The 14097-nt window shown below is 43.8% G+C and overlaps 1 protein-coding gene across 1 annotated transcript in view; it reads left to right on the top strand.

Annotated features, from left to right (window-relative positions):
• The window catches only part of RAB3B (RAB3B, member RAS oncogene family), a 70949-nt gene extending 57063 nt beyond the window's left edge, over nucleotides 1–13886 (top strand). The window contains exon 5 of the mRNA XM_055403285.2: nucleotides 10333–13886. Coding sequence (XP_055259260.1) covers nucleotides 10333–10520 — 188 coding nt within the window. The 3' untranslated portion in view covers nucleotides 10521–13886. The remainder of the gene's footprint in view (nucleotides 1–10332) is intronic.
• Nucleotides 13887–14097: the final 211 nt, after the last annotated feature.

Here is a 14097-nt window from a genome sequence, read left to right as displayed (position 1 = left end):
ATCTTTCCCAGCATCAGGGTCTTTTCAAATGAGTCAGTTCTTCATATCAGGTGGTCAAATATTGGAGTTTCAGTTTCAGCATCAGTCCTTCCAATGAATATTCAGGACTGATTTCCTTTAGTTTGGATTGATTGGATCTCCTTGCTGTCCAAGAGACTCTCAAGAGTCTTCTCCAATACCACAGTTCAAAAGCATCAATTCTTCACCATTCAGCTTTCTTTATAGTCCAACTCTCACATCCATACCTGACTACTGGAAAAACCATAGCCTTGACTAGATGGATCTTTGTTGGTAAAGTAATGTCTCTGCTTTTTAATATGCTGTCTAGGTTGATCAAACTTTTCTTCCAAGGAGCAAGCATCTTTTAATTTCATGGCTGCAGTCACCATCTGCAGTGATTTTGGAGCCCCTCAAAATAAAGTCTCTCACTGTTTCCATTGTTTCCCCATCTATTTACCATGAAGTGATGGAACCAGATGCCATGATCTTAGTTTTCTGAATGTTGAGTTTTAAGCCAACTTTTTCACTCTCTTCTTTCACTTTCATCAAGAGGCTCTTTAGTTCGTCTTCACTTTCTGCCATAAGGGTGGTGTCATCTTCATATCTGAGGTTATTGATATTTCTCCTGGCAATTGTGATTCCAGCTTGTGCTTCCTCCAGTCCATCGTTTCTCATGATGTACTCTGCATAGAAGTTAAATAAGCAGGGTGACAATATACATCCTTGATGTACTCCTTTCCCAATTTGGAACCAGTCTGTTGTTCCAAGTCCAGTTCTAACTTGCTTTCTGACCTGCATACAGATTTCTCAGGAGGCAGGTAAGGTGGTCTGGTATTCCCATCTCTTTCAGAATTTTCCACAGTTTGTTGTGACCCACACAGTAAAAGGCTTTGGCATAGTCAATAAAGCAGATGTTTTTCTGGAACTCTCTTGCTTTTTCCATGATCTAGCTGATGTTGGCAATTCAATCTCTGATTCCTCTGCCTTTTCTAAATCCAGCTTGAACATCTAGAAGTTCACAGTTCGTGTACTGTTGAAGCCTGGCTTGGAGAATTTTGAGCATGACTTTACTAGCGTGTGAGATGAGTGCAATTGTGCGGTAGTTTGAGCATTCTTTGGCATTGCCTTTCTTTGGGATTGGAATGAAAACTGACCTTTTCCAGTCCTGTGGCCACTGCTGCATTTTCCAAATTTGCTGGCATATTGAGTGCAGGACTTTCACAGCATCATCTTTTAGAATTTGAAACAGCTCAACTGGAATTCCATCACCTCCGCTAGCTTTGTTCGTAGTGATGCTTCCTAAGGCACACTTCACTTCACATTCCAAGATGTCTGGTTCTAAGTGAGTGATCACACCATCGGGATTATCTGGGTTGTGAAGATCTTTTTTGTACAGTTCTTCTGTGTATTCTTGCCACCTCTTCTTAATATCTTCTGCTTCTGTTAGGTCCGTACCATTTCTGTCCTTTATTGAGCCCATCTTTGTATGAAATGTTCCCTTGGTATCTCTGATTTTCTTGAAGAGATCTCTAGTCTTTCCCATTCTGTTGTTTTCCTCTATTTCTTTGCATTGATCACTGAGGAAGACTTTCTTATCTCTCCTTGCTATTCTTTGGAACTCTGCATTCAAATGGGTATATCTTTCCTTTTCTCCTTTGCTTTTCGCTTCTCTTCTTTTCACAGCTATTTGAAAGGCCTCCTCGGACAGCCATACTGCTTTTTTGCATTTCTTTTCCATGGGGATGGTCTTGCACCCTGTCTCCTGTATAATGTCACACACCTCCGTCCATAGTTCATCAGGCACTGTATCAGATCTAGTGCCTTAAATATGTTTCTCATTTCCACTGTATAATTGTAAGGGATTTGATTTAGGTCATACCTGAATGGTCTAGTGGTTTTAACTACTTTCTTCAATTTAAGTCTGAATTTGGCAATAAGGAGTTCATGATCTGAGCCATAGTCAGCTCCTGGTCTTGTTTTTGCTGACTGCATAGAGCTTCTCCATCTTTGGCTGCAAAGAATATAATCAATCTGATTTCGGTGTTGACCATCTGGTGATGTCCATGTGTAGTTTTCTCTTGTGTGGTAGAGTTAGGAGCAGTTAAAGTAAAAACCTAGGAATGTTCAGGCCTGCTCACTATTTTTTTTTTTTTTAATCTTCTTTGTTCTCAGGAAAGGCAAAGAGAAAAACCCATTCTTTTTTCTTTTTCACTGCAACATCTGTTCAAAATGTGGTTTTGAAACATACGTATAAATGCTCACTGTAGTGAAGTGTGGAGGGAAAAGTACCAGCCTACACATTTGGAGACTGAGGGTTTTATCCTGCTTCTGCCACTAGTTGACTGTGTGACCTTGAGCATCTTATTTCCTGTTTCTGGGTCTCAATTTGCCCTTTTGAAAAACAGTGGATTTGGATTAGCTGAGTAGGAAGATCTGTTCAGCTCAATCCCTCTGATTCCATGATTTCAATTCACACAATTCCTGACTCATCACTCAGTGCCCACAGACCCTTGTACATGGCCCCTTTTTGGAAGAAATGTTGATATGTATTAAATTTGAGTGATGGATGCATCAGAGTGTATTATGTTATTTTGTCTACCTTTATATTATATGCATCAAGATGGCCTCTTTTATTTTTAGGTGTTCAATAAATGTTTTTTGGATTGGGATGAATTGAAACCTTGCATCACTTAGCCTGGTTGCAGAGAAAGACCTACTTGACACTGAGAATAACTAACTTTGGTGTAATGACTTGTGATTCACAATGTGTTTTCATAGCAAGTCTCTTGTGACTCTTACCCTCACTCCTAGCCTGGGAGGTAGCATTGTATTCAACTCCATTACACTGAAGAAGCTGACCACTTATGTTTTCTTGCACACCCAATGAGCTGTGCCACACCTCCATGTCTTTTTTTTTTTTAACTTGAAGATTATGTAACTTTTCTAAGCCATACAGGTCAAAGGTGGCAGGTCCAATACTCAAAACTTAGCCTTTAGAGTCAAAATCCTAATGCTCCCATTGTATCATCATACGGTGGTGTTTTTGCAAAAGCTTGACATAGTTTCTCTTGGTATTTCCACCCTCAGTCATAATGTTGGTGAGAATTCTTTAGATTACGACAGCATAATGGTATGTGGTAACAACCCAAGTCAGGAGCTTAGATAATAAAGGTTGATTTCCCACTCACATTATATGCCAGTTGCAAGTCAGCTGCAACTCGATCCATGTCATGCAACTCTGAGATCCAATCTGGGAGGCCCAAGCCATGCAAAGAAGTTCAAAGCTTCCACTGGCACTTGGAATACCCACATTCATTGTCCAAAGCAAGTTACATGATGAAATCTGATGTTGATGGATGAAGGAGATACATTCTTCCTACAAGGAGGCACTGCAAGCCACTTGGCAGTGGGTGGGAATATAAAATCTATAGGGAGGACAGTCTGCCACCATCACTGAACATATGATGGACCCTGGTGACATAGAGGTGGATAGGTTCCCTGCCCTCAAGGTGCTCATTGATCAGGGAAACAAAATAGTAGAGAGATAAGCTCAACATCCTGTGCCAGTCCTTAGCTTGTTTGCTGTCGTTCCTCACCCTTCTCCTGCTCTGTCTCTCTTAAAACTGCCCAAAGGCTGTGTTTCCCAGGCTCCTTTGATAGCGGCTTCTGGCTCAATTTAACCAAGGAGAGACACAGGCAAATAACTGGCATGTTGAAAAGGGGAAAAACCTGTATGTGTGTCTTCCGTACCCTTTGGCTGGATCCTCCAGGAGGGGGTGCTCTTCTTCTCCGACTCCTGCTCCTATGGTTTTAACTTCCTTTGGTCCCATTAATAGATTCCACCCCTGCAACTGTTGATAATCTCTGAGTTTCTTCACTATTCTATTTGGCCTCTTAGTTCTTCTGTCATCCATATAACCATTTCCCTCTGTTTAAATGTTGAAAATAGTTTGCATTTTCCTAAGGGAATCTGACTGAAACAATCATGTCAGGTGCCATGGGGGTCTAGGGGAAAGATACATTGTATGTCCTGAGTTCTGAGTGGTGGAGATGGGGTGGGAAGAGAAAGGAAAGGCTCTTTGGAATCAGGGATTCCACAGGTGAGTGATAAAGAGGATCAGAGTAGCATGAGTAACAGCACCAAATAAGAAAGTGTTGTTTCTGGAGCATGGTGTGAATCAGGGAAACAAGGCTGAGGAAGTGGGCAGAGGCTGAGCCATGCAGAATCTTGGGTGTTAACCTAATAAGGTGAAGGCTGGATACTGGATTAATTAGACCTCTGTGAGCTCTCGTAACATAAATCTAGAGAAACCTAAACAGTGTATAGACAAGCAAAGACATCACTTTGCTTACAAAGGTCTGTATAGTCAAAGCTATGACCTTTCCAGTAGTCATGTACGGATGTGAGAGTTGGACTGAACGCTGAGGAATTGATGTTTTCGAACTGTGGTGCTGGACAAGACTCTTGAGAGTCCTTTGGACACCAAGGAGATCAAGTCAGTCAATCCTAAAGGAAATCAACCCTGAATACTCACTGGAAGGACTGATGCTGAAGCTGAAGGTCCAGTACTTTGACCACCTGATGCGAAGAACTGAATCATTGGAAAAGACCCTGATGCTGGGAAGGATTGAAGGCAAAAAGAGAAGAGGGAGGCAGAGGATGAGATGTTTGCATAGCATCACCAATTCAATGGACATGAACTTGGGCAAACTCTGGGACATGGTGAGAGACAGGGAGGCTTGGTATGCTGCAGTCCATGTGGTCCCAAAGATTTGGACATGACTTTGCACACAAATCTAATTCAAAACAGCTCAAGTTATAAGGACAGTGACATAGCATAAGCAAAATGGAAGATAATTTAGTTGGAAATGAGATGGTTAAGAAATTAAGAGCCAGGGTATTGGGATGGATTGTGCACCCGAAAATCTAAGTTCCTGAGAGTGAGTACATGCCTGGGTGGAAAGGAAGACAGCAAGTCACTTGCCAAAGTCATCAGTGACTAGAGGGGCTTGAGTTGCAGATTGATATAATACAAGATGGAGATGAGGAGGTTCCAGATGGCTAGAGAAGGGATTTGAATGTAAAAGTAGGGGAGAAATGTTCTGGGGCAGTGTCAGGGTGAGGAGAGGTGAGTTTCTGAAAAGAATTCTGAGGTCACATTCAGAAGCAGGCAGTGTGGCCAGAGTCAGTGGAGCCTATGGGGCTGTGATAGCTGCCTTTGGACAGGATGGGTATACAGGAGCATTTTGGGGGTGGGAATTTTCTCAGATTCAATTAAGAATTGGGCCCTGTTAAAGGCAGCAGGAATTCCATTGTTCTGAAGCCAATTAGAGGGAGGAAAGGACTGGGGGCTAGTCTGATTAATTGGTTGTCATCTTCCTGAGCTCTGCAGATTCTCAGCTCCTGAGACTCCTCACTAATGAACCTGAGAAAAAGGTTACCAACTTGGCCTACTAATGAAGAGCCTTCCAGTAGTCTGGCAGTAATTGGTTGGAGGTGCATTTGAGGTTGTTCTGATAGCAAAAGAGACCCATGAGCTGGCTAGGGTGATGCGCTGCTTACTTGAATCACAGGTCTCCTACCTTGGGCACCTTTGAGAGAACAGTGATGACATCTCCTTGTCATGACATACATACTCTCTATGTTTGGTTACTTATGGCCTCTTATCTCACCAATTTGAGCTTTCTGCTCTAATGATAAACTGCTATGGGCATTCTGGGATAATAAAGGCTGTTTTCTGCCCCCTCATATGTATTTATGCTGTTTCCTGGGCCTAGTATTCTATATGTGTGTGTGTGCTCACACTTACACTCATACTATGAGTCTTTTTTTTTTTAAGATTTAGTTCTTTATTTTTGTCTGTGTTGGGTCTTTATTGCTGAACTGGGTCTGCTCTTCATTGTGGTGCGTGGGCTTCTCATTGCCGTGGCTTCTCTTTTTGCAGAGCACAGGCTCTAGAATGCTGGCTCAGTAGTTGTGGCCCATGGGTTTAGCTGCTCTGAGTCATGTGGAATCTTCCCAGACCAGGGATGGAACCCATGTCCCCTGCATTGGCAGGCGGATTATTAACCATTGGACCACCAGGGAAGCACCCCACCACCACCACCACATAACTTTATGTAGCTGATATATGCTTAGGAATCAGCTTTTCCAAGAATCTTTCCTTGGGCCCCAGGTTTAGGTAGATGCCTCCTGTGTGCCTGACAGTTCCCTCGCTACCTGCCTTTCCAACGTTGTCTATATGTCTGTCTCCCACACTAGACTAGGAGCTCCTCAACAGTGGGAACTGCATTTGATTCACATCAGTGTCCCCACTGCCCAGCACAGGATTTGTCCTGCTTGTTGAGATGAGTTCTCATGACCTTCACTAGCCACAGCCCCCTAGCCACACCCTCCATGCTCATTCCTGTCCCCTTCATCCATCTGTCCATTCATTAACACTCAGCAAGCCCTTACTCCTCTGGCTAGTGCTGGAGCTCGGATAAATGACATGATCCCTGCTTGGGGAGCTCCTTGTTAGATGGACTTCCACCGTGCAGGGTAAGCTGTGCTGTGGCAGAAGAAGCCCAGAGGAGGAAGAAGCCATATCTAAGCTAAGGCTTAAAGCATAAGTTCATTAGGTGAAGAGTTTTGTTCGGTTCTGGCCTTAAAGTCTCCCCTCTCTACTAACTTTTGGAAGCTTATTCCCCATCTCCTCCCCCTCCGTTCTCTCCCTCTGCTGCATTCCTGCACAGCCTCTAGTTTGCTCTACCTGGGTTATAGTGTGTTTGTCACTGTCCCAAATGAGAGCGAGGCAAGGGGGCATAAGCAATAAGAGCCCTGGATTATGCTCCGTCCCTGAGCCTCAGTTTTCCTATCTGTAAATTACAAATGATAACCCTTGCCTTGCCCCACTCCCATCACAAAGTTGTTTTAAATTTGTATCTGTGAATCATTAAGGACTATGCACACGTGAGGGACTGATACTCTGATTGGTGTGTCTTTTCTCCGTAATTAGATTTGGTCTTCTTTTGTCCCTGGCACTTAGTGCAAGACATGGCACAAAGTCAATGTTCAGTAAAGACCTGGTTTGTCGATCGACCCTGAATGATGAAGTAAAAAGAGGCTTTCCTCCAAAGGCCCTGGGGAATGATGGAGGGGCAGGGAAGCTAGGACTCAGCTGGGCTAGGAAGATAAGAGAAAGGGAATTGCCATGGATTTCACATGCCAACCACTTCACATACTTTTGTGCATTTAAACCTTATTCCCACTCTGTGAGGTAGGTCATATTTACCTATTCCACAGATGAAGAAACAGAGGCTGGGAGAAATTAGGCAACTTGCCTGAGGTCACACAGCTGATAACTGACAGAGACTGTTCAAATCCAGGCTTTCTGACTCCTAGGTTTCTGACCCACTGCCCTCTTGTGCAGTGAGCATGTCCTCCCCTTGGTGCCAATTCCTCAGAAGGGATCAGTGCCCCTGGCCATGACCTGTGTCTCCATCTTCATCCAAATTGATGCTTTAAGCCTATTTACGTCTTTACCTATTTTCCCCTTTCCTAGGCAAGCAACATACACTGCCTGCTTCCCTAAACAGTATCACTTGAAACAAACCGGTCAAAGGCCAGAAAGTCAATTTTTATGATATTCATTAAGGACAGGTTACATGCTGAAGAGTCTCTAAAGTCAGTTGAGTTTCAACAGACTGTGGATAATAAGCCAGCGGCCACTTCCTTCTTTATCTCGTCCTCAATTTGCAGGCACTTCTACAGCTTGCCTTTCTCAGGTCGGGAAGTGGGCCCCAGAAGAGGCTGTCCACCAGAGGTGAGCTAGTGTAATTGTGAGTGCCTTCAGGCTGGGATGCCCTGGGAAAGAGGAGCCCTGTTTGTGCCTGGGGGCTTCAGCCTTCTCTGTGGCCAATGAGATATTAGGGAGAAAGAAGGAGGAGGAAAAAGACCCCGCTCCTGTGTGTGTGAGAGGATGATAAAAGAGGGAGAAAGTGGTGAAGTGGAAGTAAAAGGAGCAGATGAAAGAAGAGGAGAAAGAAGCTGTCATTGTAACAAGCAACTTTGTACAGCAATTTATCCATCGTCTGGCTCCATCCTCCCAACTACTCTCAGCAGGAAGATGCTGTGATTATTCCTATTTGACAAATGAGGAGTCTGAGGCTCAGAGAGGTTAAGTGATTCAGAAAGATAAAGTGACTTGCCCAGATTTAGATACTGTGGTAGTCAGATAAAAGCAAAGGAGGCCAAAGAGACTTGTAAAGTAAGAAAAAGATATGAGCAGAAATAAAAAAGGAAAGTGAAAGGGAGAAAGATGAAGAAATGAGAGGCAGGTCTGTGTATGGACATGGAAGCCAGCCAAACCCAGATCTAAACCCAGTTTCCACTAACACAGTCACGTGACCTTGTGTGAGTTATGTAATCTCTTGGAGCCTTCATCTTTCTCTTATAAATTGGAGATGATTATATTTACCTCACAGGCTATTATGAGGATTAAGTAAGATGATATTTGTAAAGCTCCTAGCATAGCATCTGGCATACAGTAGGTACTCAACAAATATTAAGGGTCCCAAGGAATATGAGGAACAGAAGAGAAAAAGAGCTAAAATGGGTAAAAGCAAAGAGGGAAGTTTTTGAGGAGAAATAAAAGATGGACTTGGAAGGAAGGGAAAGAGGAAGGTGGACGGACAAAAAGGAGAAAACAGGCTTGTGCAGGGACGAAACAGAGAAAGCAGCTTCATGCATCTGAGGACTGCCACCAACCTGGCTAGGACTCCTTGGTTGGGAAGCGGCCACTTTATCTGAATCAGGAGGACCTTTCTCTTGTCTCCTGGGACAACCAGGTTCTGTTTACTGTCATAGGAAGTATCTTTAAGGTCTTAAGGGGAAAAACACACAAGAAAGTCTCACGCTTCAGATGCTGTTTTTCTTGGGCCATTTGTCAGGATCTTGTGAGGCAGGAGAGATCCAGAGTAATTCCTGGGAATTGAGGGAAGAGAAAGCCCTCAGAGGGGAGATAAGCCAGTGTGTCTGTGGGTAGAAAGAGCAAATGAAGCTTTACTTATTTGGTGAAGATCTTGGGGTGCCTCCCAGAGTCTAGACTAGAGCTGGCCAGGCTGGGGTAAGCGGGGGACCAGGGGAAAGAGGAGCAAAAGCACTGGTCAAAAAGGACAAGCTTAGGCTTCTTATACTGATGACCTTGGGCAGGTCAGCTTTTTTTCTCAGAGCCACAGAGTGAGTGTTAGTGAAATGGAGAAGGTCTGCCCGGACCCTCCATCCCCCAGGGGTAACATGAGGATCAAATGAAATAAGGCACTCAACCAATGCTTTGGAAACGGAAGTGTTGTATATACATAGTCACATAGTCACTCTCAAAAAACATCTAATTATTACTCTCACACCGTCTCACCCCATCAGGTACAGGAGTGTACACTTTACCTGCATTCTCTTGTTTAATCCTTGAAATAAATCTACAAGATAGGTAAGATTATCCCAATTTACAAACCAGGGAATTGATTCATAAAGAAAATAGTGACTTGCTGGGGATTACACAGCTGGTCAATGATAGAGCCAGGATCAATTTGACTCAGGATCCTGGGTTACTGAACCATCTCCTTCAAGCAGAAACCTCCTTGAAGCAACAAGTCTTCCTTGCTTCAAAGCCTGAGCACTGACTATATTAATGCAGAGTATTCTATCAAGGGGGCATGAAAGGGAAGGAAAAATCCTTACTGCTATTTCTCTTCTCTTTTTAAAAATTTGGAGTATAGTTGCCTTACAATAATGTCAGTGTACAGTGTACAGCAAAGTGAATCAGCTGTACATATACATGTATTCAGGCTTCCCTGGTGGCTCAGACTGTAAAGAATCTGCCTGCAACGCAGGATAGTGAAGTGAAGTGAAGTTGCTCAGTCATGTCCGACTCTTTGCGACCCCATGGACTGTAGCCTACCAGGCTCCTCTGTCCATGGGATTTTCCAGGCAATAGTACTGGAGTGGGTTGCCATTTCCTTCTCCAGGAAGCCTGCAATGCAGGATACCCAGGTTCAATCCCTGGGTCAGGAAGATCCCCTGGAGAATAGAATGGCTACCCATTCCAGTATTCTTGCCTGGAGAATCTCAGGGATGGAAGAGCCCAGCGGGCTATAGTCCATGGGGTTGCAAAGAGTCAGACATGACTGAGTGACTAACACACACATACAGGTAGCTCCTCTTTTTTGGATTTCCTTCCCATTTAGGTCACCACAGAGCATTCAGTAGAGTTCTCTGTGCTATACAGTAGCTATTCATTAGTTATCTATTTTATACATAATATATGTCAATCCCAATCTCTCTTCTGTCTTTAGGGTTTGACTTCTTTGAAGCCAGTGCCAAGGAGAACATCAGCGTGAGGCAGGCCTTCGAGCGCCTGGTGGATGCCATTTGTGACAAGATGTCTGATACGCTGGACACAGACCCCTCCTTGCTGGGCACCTCCAAGAACACCCGTCTCTCAGACACCCCACCTCTGCTGCAGCAGAACTGCTCGTGCTAGGCAAAGCTCACCATCCCGATCTCCCTTCATTGTGGCCCTACTCCCATTCTGCTTCCCTGTTACACTCTGCCCACCCCAAGCTGAGTTGCTGCTGTTCCTTGCCTGCAGTGGAGGTGGAAGCATGGCCCTGGGGTTCTCTACAGGTGGCCCCACTCACAGACACTCAGCACTAGACTAACTAGGTAACAATGTGGGCGGAGATTCGTTTTACAAAAGTTGACTCCACTTTACGAAGGTGATTCACTACAGGGACGTGGAAAAGCAAGTCTCTTCTCTGCCTTTAAAATAAGATTCCCTCCCTCGACCAAAATTTGACACACCCATGCACACTTTTCAGGGCCTGGCTAACTGTGTAAAGTGAGACACACCTGCATAGCTAATCTTTTGGGAAAAAAAAGAAAAAAAAAAAAACCTCTCCTTACACAGTCTGCTTGTTTCACATCAGGCTCCCTGTGGGGCTTCCTCTCACCACTAGATAAGCCTTCTCAAAGCCCTCGTCTGTTACCACGGATGCCCAGAGGGCTTGGGCAGTTGCTGTGGTGACAGGCCAGAGCTAATCTCCAGAGAGCTCAGCCTCTCTAAATGATGCTGAAAGAGCAAAGGCTGAGTCAGGAAACACACTTAAAAGAAAAAGATTATCCCTTGCAAAATGTCAAAGGTTCCTGCTATATGGAAGAGCAAATGCATGAGCTTGAGGAAGACAAAAAGAGAAACACAGGCAAAATCAAGAAATAGGTCACAAATGTCTGATTTTGCTGCTTTCCAGTGGGTTCTCCACTGTGGGAACTCCATAACATTGGTCATTGGTTCTTAGGCTCCCAGAATCTAAAAAATTTACAGTTGGTGGGATCCCAAATTTTACCAAGTCTCACTAGTCAATTGCAATCTTCATATCTCTGACAAGTGGCTGTCAAGCCTCACAGCCAGATCTCTTCTAAAGCATACTTCCTAGGCAGGGATGGGAGCTCAGTTTCCACACCATCTTTGGGTAGCTCTCATAATCAGAAAGTTTTCCTTGCTTTAAGCTGAAATCTGCCTCCTAGAAATTCTTTTTCCTCTTCCCATCCCATTTGTAGCATCTCTGTTGTCAGAGACTTCACTCTCTGCTCCTTCTGCAATGTGACCCCCTTAGATGATTTGAGAACAGATACCATGACCCTTGGAATCTGCCATTTCTCTAAGTCAATAGTTCTCATCCCATCTGCCATTCTTCTTAGGGTCCTCTCCCCATCCTGCCCTTTCCTCCAACCCGTCTTTCTATCACTCTTGAGTAGTCCGGCTGAGAAATCTGATTCAAAGCAGAATAAATCTAAGTGGGCACAACCCTGAAAAAAAAAATTTGGAAATGTGAACTCAGAGGTCCCTTATTCTCCTGAGAGTGAAACTTTGGTTTCTACCCAAGAGCTGATGTGAAACTATTATTCATTAAACACCTGAAGAAAACAAAACCAGAAAAACCCTCTGGTACTGGAAACGAACCTAATGCATTAGCTCATGATTCTAGCTTGTTTGGACACAGGCACACGTTTGGTTTGTTACTGAAACAGTGACGTGGAGCTAGCAATGATTCCTGAAAATCTTTCGTCCAGCCCTGGCCTGAATCCCCAGTTTCCTTCTGTACTAACATGCTGCTTCAGAAGTCAGTGGAGGAGGCAGGAGAGTCTCTCCCAAATTTTCTCTCCACTCTGAACACAGCTTATTGTCCTAGGAAAGTGCATTAAAGAACCCTTCAGGGTCAGCTCTATGGAGAGGTTGCCTTCTGTGACGCAGTGCAGAGGATAGCGCTTTGAACTTGGAATCAGGAGACTCAGGCTCTGTCCTGAAATCGGGAGACTTAAAAACTCTGTCCTGTGATTCTGGACCAGTTCCTCCCCATCAGTGAGTCTTGATTTCCCACTTATAAAATGAGGGAAGCTATTTGGGAAATCTTTTCAGTCTCTTCTGGCACTAATAACTCTGAGAGCCTAATTTTCACCTTCAATATTTCAGTTGATCTGCAAAATAAACCCAAGAGATGAGGATTATCACCCCAATATCACTGTAGCCAACACTGATATAAGCAAGCAAGTGATGCTTACTCAGTACTAGGTGTTGCTCCAAGCACTTAATGTGTATCAACTCATTTATCTTTCCGACATCTATGTGAGGGAGGCACTATAATCCATCTCGTTTAAATACAAGGAAATTAAGGAACTGATAGGTTCTCTAGCTTGTCTAAGGTCACCTAATGAGCAAATGGTAGAGCTGGGGTTCAAACCCAGAAAGTAGGCTCCAAAGTCTGTGCTCCTCACCACATTCCATAGTACATCTTGATAGATAAACTGTGATCAGAAGAAGTTAAGAGACTTGGCCAAGATCACACAACTAGCAAGTGTTAGAGCCACAGTAGAATTCAGTCCCAAGGCAATCAGATTCCAAGTCCACTGAAGAAAAGACATATCTCTAATTTGTTAATTAATTGTTCAACTACTCAGACTAATCTGAGGTGATAGCTCACCTTCTGGGAAGGAATCTCTGAGGAAGCCCAGGTTCCATGGGCCTGAGCAAAAACTGCTCAGTGTTTCTGAGGCCTCAGTGCTGGCATTTCTTTTATCTGCCTCTGTCAGGCAATTTTTATCAAGCTCTGAAGCAGTGTAGTGAGTAGCCTGCCTGCATCAGCAGTGGGTCATCTTGGGAGGTGTAACTTGATAAAATTCTCTGACCAAGGAAGAATGTGGTCCCTTCCCAGGGCGGTGTTTCTGGATGTGATTTTTACACTGTAAATTCCTATACAGGTCAGGAATAATTATTATTTTTCTGGGCAGTCACACCCTTTTAGCCCAGTATTAGGATTTCAGACCAAGCTTCTCATGACCCCTGGGTCTGATAGTACATGTATCCAATAATCCTTTCTCTCCTACTGAGTATCCAGGCAAAAATTGTATTTTTCACCTAAAGATTGACAAAACCCTGAAAACTCAGGGGCCGATTCAAGGGAACAAGCATCTTCACAATAGACAGAATCAACAGTTAAATGTAATAATGGCAAACTCTTCAACCAGGCAGCAGACAGATTTGCTTGTTAGATGCCAATTCCTCAACCCTGCTCTGTGACCTCGTTTCTGCAGAGTGAAGACAGCAGCTTCCAGCTGATTGTGGTGAATGTTCATCAATCATGGTAATAGTGCAAATAGGTTCAAGCTGCATAATATGTGTTATGGCAACTTGTCCCAGTTTTCATTTTGCTTAACATTCCAAATAAAAGGAGATTTTAAAAAACCTCTTGACCTCTAAAAATGCAAAAGTAGGCCAAAAGTGCAATACGGTATCGCAGCTATTTACAGGATCTGGTTTAAATGCATGTGTGTCTGTAAATACAGAGTGATTGGTGACAATACTGTCTTCTCAGTCTGTAGCATTATTAACTTCTAGGTGCAGCAATGCAGTAGATTGTACTGAGTGGTCACAGACTCATTAAATATTGTATCTGGAAGGGAGCTTAGAGGAAATGACTGGGCTCCTCTTGCTACAAAAAGAAAGGTGGAGGCCCAGGGAGGGGGAGGAAATTTCCTAAGGCCACTCTGAGTGGATTTGTGAT

Source organism: Moschus berezovskii, chromosome 4 (assembly GCF_049115385.1).
Source record: "Moschus berezovskii isolate FMDL1 chromosome 4, NW_MosBer_1.0, whole genome shotgun sequence".
Classification (NCBI taxonomy): Eukaryota; Metazoa; Chordata; class Mammalia; order Artiodactyla; family Moschidae; genus Moschus; species Moschus berezovskii.
This window is presented reverse-complemented; position numbering and strand designations above follow the sequence as displayed.